Source organism: Cicer arietinum, chromosome 3 (genome assembly GCF_000331145.2).
Source record: "Cicer arietinum cultivar CDC Frontier isolate Library 1 chromosome 3, Cicar.CDCFrontier_v2.0, whole genome shotgun sequence".
Classification (NCBI taxonomy): Eukaryota; Viridiplantae; Streptophyta; class Magnoliopsida; order Fabales; family Fabaceae; genus Cicer; species Cicer arietinum.
The window spans coordinates 64,783,987-64,791,359 of record NC_021162.2 but is presented as its reverse complement, the minus strand read 5'-3'; the positions used below and the strand labels follow the sequence as shown (position 1 = coordinate 64,791,359).

At 32.8% G+C, this 7,373-nt stretch overlaps 1 protein-coding gene across 2 annotated transcripts in view; it reads left to right on the top strand.

Annotated features, from left to right (window-relative positions):
* The window catches only part of LOC101510884 (uncharacterized), an 11,001-nt gene extending 6,025 nt beyond the window's left edge, over positions 1–4,976 (top strand). The window contains exons 13-21 of one of the 2 annotated variants that reach the window (XM_073365896.1): positions 732–917; positions 1,015–1,107; positions 1,799–1,884; positions 2,013–2,079; positions 2,183–2,249; positions 2,330–2,466; positions 3,958–4,052; positions 4,169–4,235; positions 4,333–4,976. In XM_073365896.1, the coding sequence (XP_073221997.1) occupies positions 732–917; positions 1,015–1,107; positions 1,799–1,884; positions 2,013–2,079; positions 2,183–2,249; positions 2,330–2,466; positions 3,958–4,052; positions 4,169–4,235; positions 4,333–4,497 (963 nt within the window). In that variant the 3' untranslated portion in view covers positions 4,498–4,976. The remainder of the gene's footprint in view (positions 1–731; positions 918–1,014; positions 1,108–1,798; positions 1,885–2,012; positions 2,080–2,182; positions 2,250–2,329; positions 2,467–3,957; positions 4,053–4,168; positions 4,236–4,332) is intronic. The other variant, XM_004493116.4, reaches the window with a different exon arrangement.
* The last annotated feature ends 2,397 nt before the right edge of the window (positions 4,977–7,373 follow it).

Genomic DNA, 7,373 nt, shown 5'->3' with positions numbered 1-7,373 from the left:
GGAATGGAACAAAATGATGTTGAATGGAGCAAGAAAAGAATGAAAATGACATAGCAAGAACAATGGCGACAGAGTGAGAACAAAATAGGGGAAGACTAAAAATGGTTTCTCTTTCACGATGCTAAACCAACCCCTTTGTGGGTTTATAATAAAAAAAAAATTAAGGCTTAAGTGGATGTACAATGACCTAGATACCCTTAATGGAGAATAAAAAAATAAAACTTATGTTTTTGGAAAAGTCCTAGAACGGGTCCAATAGCGGGATTTGCGGCCGAGAGCGCCACTACCGGTGAACGCGTTTTCTCGGTCGGTAGCGTTGCAGCCAGCCCCTCCATCGCACTGGGATTGCGCAGGATCGAGCCGGGATTGACAACATTGATTAAATATAGCACGAATTGAAAGGTAGGAAACTGTTTCTGCAGTGGATAGAGGATAAACATTAAGCTCTTTATAAATTTCCGTTGTTGATGACACAACTTGGACCGACACATCTGAATGAACAAGATCAAAAGGGAAAGTTGCATGTTGAGGAACTGTGCTTGTAAAAGTAGCTTGAACTTGTTTGCTGAGCCGACATTAGTCACACTCCATGGGCTGCAACTGGGAAAGACTGGGATTTGTTGTAATTTTTTATGCTACACTACTGTTTTTTTTTAATTGTATTTTTCAAGTCATCAATTCTCTGTAACTGTTATTTAAACCTGAAGTTAGCTAGGATTTATTTCTATCAGGTCTCAGGACCACATTTAGATGAAAAACAAGTGAAGAGCATTGTTGATGAGATTAAAACAGTAATCACGGCCAGTTCATCCAGAAAACAAGAAAGAGCTGAGAGAGCCAAAGAAGAGGACTTCGATGCTGAAGAAAGGGAACTACTCAAGGAAGAAAATGAGCAAGAAGAAGAACTTTTTGATCAAGTATGAATTATATATGTTTTTCATCTGACTCTTCTCATTAACTGCATTCTTTATGTGTGCTTTCCTAGCTCTTATGTTGCATCTTTTTGTGTGCTAGATTGGGGACTGCTTGGGGACGCTGATAAAAACATTCAGGGCATCTTTTGTGCCTTTCTTTGATGAGCTTTCGTTGTACCTAACACCTATGTTTGTAAGTTCCCTTCCACTCCTGTCTTGTTGTGTCTTCTTTTTGCCGCTGGAATAAATCTTCATATTTATTTTTTGAATTTATTTGTTAAAAGTTATTTTTTCCCTCTGCCCCCACATCTTTTTTTTTTTTAAATTTATTAATTTGCCTTTTTTGAGACCTTTTTCCTTTAAACGTATAATTTGAAGGAAAAGTATCTCGTCTGTCTAATATGCCTTCTCTCTTGTAAAGGCATTAGTTCTCTTATTTGTTCCATACGACTTTTTTAATGTGAAATAAAATAATTTGATTAGCCAGAAAAGAGGAAAATACTGTGCAGCCCTATTTTACTTATACTACTTCCCTCTTTAAATATTATGGGAGTAAATTATGTGTCATACAATTATTATCTTTTGTTTTTTTCTTTGTTCTTTTAAAGAATGCAAAGAAATCTGGAAAATTTCTTATATTATGGTTTGTAGTTTATCATCCCCTGCCCCCTTTTGTTTCACTAGTAAAGTAATTTGGATTGTTGCCAATTGCGACCAAATTTTCCATGAAATGAGTGAATCTTGTTTTCTACTGCTTTACAATATGTTTGTGAATTGGAAATGACATGTTTAATGTTTGTCTTGATGCCTATATCTTCATTTAGACAGATAAGTCATATAATCTTTTGAACCAAAGTTTTTCCTTGTTGACAACTAATAATCAGGGTAAAGACAAAACCACAGAGGAAAGGAGAATTGCCATTTGTATATTTGATGATGTTGCTGAGCACTGCCGCGAAGCAGCTCTTAAGTAAGAAACCCCCTTCCATTGCAAGAAAAAGCACTTCCCGTTTCTTTTGTTCATTGGGAATTCTCTATAACTAGAAGCACAAAACTATTTTTTCCCTGTATTTTAAATTCGTTATGTTGTTGCTACAGATATTATGATTCATATCTTCCATTATTGCTTGAAGCTTGCAATGATGAATGTTCAGATGTTCGACAGGTTCCCTCCTTTGGTTTACTTAACATTAATGTTGCTTTTATAACTTTGTTATATAATTGAGGTATATGTAATTTCACTAAGCAAAAATTGAATATCTTCTCAGGCAGCTGTTTATGGGGTCGGTGTTTGTGCTGAGTTTGGTGGATCTGTTTTCAAACCCCTTGTTGGAGGTCAGTTACTCATACCAGTTTCTTTTTTTGTTTGTGTCTTACACTAATGTTTTAATCAGTTTTTTTTTGCTCTATTGCAGAGGCACTTTCTAGGTTAAATGCTGTGATAACACATCCAAATGCACGACATACTGATAATGTAATGGCATATGACAATGCTGTTTCAGCTCTTGGAAAAATATGCCAGTTCCACCGTGATAGCATAAATGCAGCACAGGTACATCATACATGTGCTTCATATCTTAATCTTGCATGTGATCATAGTATCATTTTAACAAAGTACAAGTTGATAATCATACTTCTCGAGTTTGCTGTTATGCTTGACCAACCATCTTGTAATGATTCTCTGATCATCACAGTTAGGATTTTGACTTGCCTTTATTCAAAATTAGTCTTGTTAATATGGTGGGCTGTCATCTTTCAGCTTTTGCCAATATTACATCATGGCTTCCTTGAGTGTTATATAGGCTCAGAAAACTACTGTAAGATATTTATGGATTCTGGTTCCCACTTCTACACACAGGCTAACATAATGATATTGTCGACCATTTTATATTTTCGTAACACTGTTTGAAGACGCAGGTTTAGCACTATTTTGTATGCCAGTGGTTATCCTTGTAAATATCTGATACAATGTGAAAATAGAATAGAAGATTATATGTGTAGTTTACTTGAGGTTTAGATAGGATTTACTTCATTGAATTCACATCAGAATAGTTCTGAATAAAGTTGGTATTAGAGCTTGCTTGTTTTAGTCATGAACCCTATAATGTCTATTTTCCTCACTGCCATTTCTTCTCACAGTTACGGTCGGAACTCTTGTTCAAACACTTCACATGGTAAAGTGAAAGTGCAGTTTCCTAATATGTCTTCCCTTTGGTGTCACTACTGAAATCACCACCATGCTCAACTTTTGTTAGAATGTGCGTTTCACGTACTTCCAGTGGACTCCTGAGTTGCTGTCAGTGTTGCCATCTTGCTTGCTAGAATTTCCATAATCTGTTTAATAAGAGTGTAGAAGCAAAATTTTGTGCCATGGTTCTTAGTTCATGTATAGCCTGTTTGGTCAAAGCCGCTACTTCAAGAAATGAAGTTTTGGAAGATTGTCCCCATGAAACTCATCTGTGACTATCAAGCAGTATTACACAATGCTTTTAGTCCAGTCTTTCATGAGCAGACCAAATAGAAAATTTGTTTGCCATTTCATTTGTGAGAAGATTCTCTTTCACGAGATCACAACTTCCTTACCTCTCTAAATATAATGATCACTGAACAAATATTTTTGCTATATTTCCCTGGTGTGTGCGGGGAACATTTGTATAAGTACTAGCTCTATGCATGTATGGATTACATCTGTGTAAAGTTAATATTCCTTATATATAGTGTACATCCAATATATTTTCTTAAACATAATAAGTACTAGCTGTATGCATGTATGGCTTAATTACGTTTGTATAATGTTGATATTCCTTATATATAGTGTACATCCCTGATATGTTCTTAAACAGAATAAGCAATATAGAATATATACTTGCTGTATTTGCTTCAGTCATAATCTCTAAGACTAAGGGATTTAGTTGCATAAATTGGTTCTAGGATATCGTTCTGATTTCTTGCATATTCGTGATATCCTTGTAGAAATGAAATTTAGAGCAAAAAGCCTCTGCTTGTGTTTTGATTTGTTACTTCATTGATTATTTTGTGGTAGCAGGTTGTTCCTGCCTGGCTAAGTTGCTTGCCTCTAAAAGGTGATTTAATTGAGGCTAAGGTTGTGCATGACCTACTTTGTTCAATGGTTGAAAGGTAGAAGTCTAGTCTAGAACATGTTTTGATTAAATGCTATATACTTATTTTGCTGTCTCTACTTCCTGTTTCCTGAGGACAATTTTAATATGTTCTGTCCATGCATTCATTTTCAGATCAGATAGAGAACTTATAGGTCAAAACAATCAATATCTTCCAAAGATTGTTGCAATTTTTGCCGAGGTATGGCCTTATCAATGCCAGATTTTAGTTACTGCTCTTGGTTTTAATTTTATTTCGATCCACTCTAAAATGATATTTGGCATTCATTATGATGTAGATTTTATGTGCGGGAAATGATCTGGCAACTGAACAAACTGTGAGTCGGATGGTTAATTTATTGAGGCAACTTCAACAGACTTTGCCACCTTCTACCCTTGCTTCAACCTGGTCATCTTTGCACCCTCAGCAACAGCTTGCACTTCAATCCATCCTATCATCCTAGTTATTTTGGATTTTTGTGTCAATTACCTTCAGAAGATGCATGTCTATTGTCATGGGATGTCATAGTTCCCTTTGTGAAGCCTGCTGGTTCACGTTTCTTGATTGCTGAACCATATTTGGCAATCCAAGTATCCACCCCATGACTTCTGAGGTATGGCTTTGTTGTAGAGAGATGTTGAGTTGGTTAGAATGAAAAGCAGTTTTGGCATCAAATGCATATGTATATTTAAGTGTTACATTTAAAAGGAATTCTTCGAGTAGGAGTGGACAGCGTGATTCGATCCTGTGTGTGGATGATGGGGTAGATGTCTTACCCCGAGAGATGCATTTTTTCTACAGAACCTTGAGTCATGCATGGCATAGTAAACCGCATAGTATTCTTTTTTTTTTTTTTTTTGAGGGTTGTAACAGTTTTGACGAGTCATTTTCTTGAATGTTGGAAACCATTTGTCATTGAATTCTTTATATATCCGTTGGCTATGTCCTTGCTCTTTTTCTGCATTTTTTTCACTTGGTGTTTTCAAAGTTCAAACTAAACTCCATAACTCAGGTCATTTGGGGAGGTTTTAAAATGATAAACAAGAGGAATTTTTACATGCAACCTCACAAAATTTACCATCTATGATATAAGAAAATTTACTCAATTCTTCATGTAGTGCGTGTTCGCATATTGGTTTGATGCATGGTAGTAAGAAATTATGTCATGAAAGCTTCAAATGACCTCATGGTATAACTGTGGAAAGCAGAATGTGATGTATGTTTGGATTTGCGGCGTGTTTGTCAAACTTGTGGTGGCAGTGATTTTGTTAAAACTCTAAAAAGTAATTTTTGATAAAATTACAGTGATTTATTGTGATTTTATCAAACTTACTGTCAACCTAAATGTGATATATTAACCCGTTTAAATGAATACAAACTTAGTCTAGTGTTGTAGTGTTTCTCTATTTGTGCCAGTGCCTGTATATATTTAACTGGATGAAGGTGCCAAGGAATGAAATTCATATATCTCTATTCTCTAAGACAACTTTATATTTTAATAAAGAAATCACTAATTAAAGTCTTTGACACTAGTTTCAAAGTACTTCTGAAAACTTTGGTCCTTCGGATGTAAATCTTTGTTTCACATGCTTCCAATTGACCCACTGTAATTAGAAATCTATTTTTTCTTCTCATTTCATAAATGTTGCATTAATTGTTTCAATCAGTATAATCAATCGATCTTGAAGTAAAAATATTGTGGGTGCATTGTTTAGTGAAATTTTGCCAGCAATGTTTCCATGATAAACATTTCAGCATTGTCAAAGGAAATAATATACTTTTATGTGTTGACAAAAATGATAGAAAATAAAAAATGATTCCTATATCATACGAGAGGTGCTATATAAATCAATTTTTTATTCATTTATTCCGTCTTTCCACTCTTTACACTAACTATTATTTCCAAATTCCAACCTTTATGACCTAGAGGAATTATACTATTGATTGTAGTTGGTGCCAAGAGAAGTATATAGGTGGCAAATATTATTAAAAAAAAGCCTTTGATTTGACTTGTAAGCATGAGATTGCATTTCAATTCATTTTGGCCCTAAAAATACCATGACATTACAATTAAATAATTTTTAAATGAGCTAAATTAACTTTAAAAGATAAGTAAAGGGTACAACTTATAAGCAACCAAAGAAACTAAAGGATATTGATATACAAAAAAGAGAGGCAGGCAGAGTCTTTGTTTTTTTGTAGGGAGAAAGATTCTCATTGAAAGTCATAAAAGATCCCATTATCTCATTAGTAGTTGAAGCATAACATCAGGAACCACGACTTCCTTCCATTCAAAATTTCACACTTCCTCCTATCTTTTTATAAGAAATAATTGGAAAAACAAAAACTGATATAATTAGTTCATATAAAAGTTTTACACTGTGATTAAATTATAAAGTAATTATGATTTAAGTTAAATATTTTTAATAATTTAATGATTATTATTAATTAACATTGTCAAAATTCTTTGCTTTAGTGTGTATATGAATTAAATCTCTATGGTTATTGCTAACATAAATATACTTGTATCTTCAAAAGAGATAACAATATTATAGTGTTGGATTGCTAATTATTTGATATATTAAACTTGTGTCCTTTTCCCCATATCTTCATTCTTGTCTAACGTGAGATCCATTGTGAACTTTAGTGGCATGCAATATTTAATTACTCAAATTTAATTTCAAAATTATTGTTAACTTAAACTGAGTATTATTGTTTTAGGTTAACAAGTTGTGTATGTCAATATCAATTATTCAATTAACAAAGAAGATAATGACAATGTCACACAAATCAAAATCTTAGGACTGGTTGAAAGAGGGCGAAGAAGAATCTATTAATAAACACAATAATGACTAAAGTGGAACAAAGTGTTGTGTTGGTGACGTTAGAAGAGGGCTACAACTTAAAACAAACGTAGCTAGCACACACATGACACATGTAGATATTTTTAGAATTTATTATTATCACTAAATGGTTATTTACGTGCCCGTATATCTATTTTTTTTAATTGTATTTTGTTGTATATAGTATATTTTATTTTATTATATATGTTTAAGTTATTTTAAACTTTAAACTTTTAAAAGATTATGTTGTTAAGAAATTTCTTATAATTATGATGTTAATTTAACTTTAAATTTGAAAAAACTGAATTATCAAAGATAAATTTTTCCGGGAGCAAAATAAGGAGTTGCATTTGTATAGTAATATAGATATAGATATAGATTATTATTATTATTATTATTATTATTATTATTATTATTATTATTATTATTATTATTGTTATTATTATTATTATTATTATTATTATTATTATTATTATTATTATTATTATTATTATTG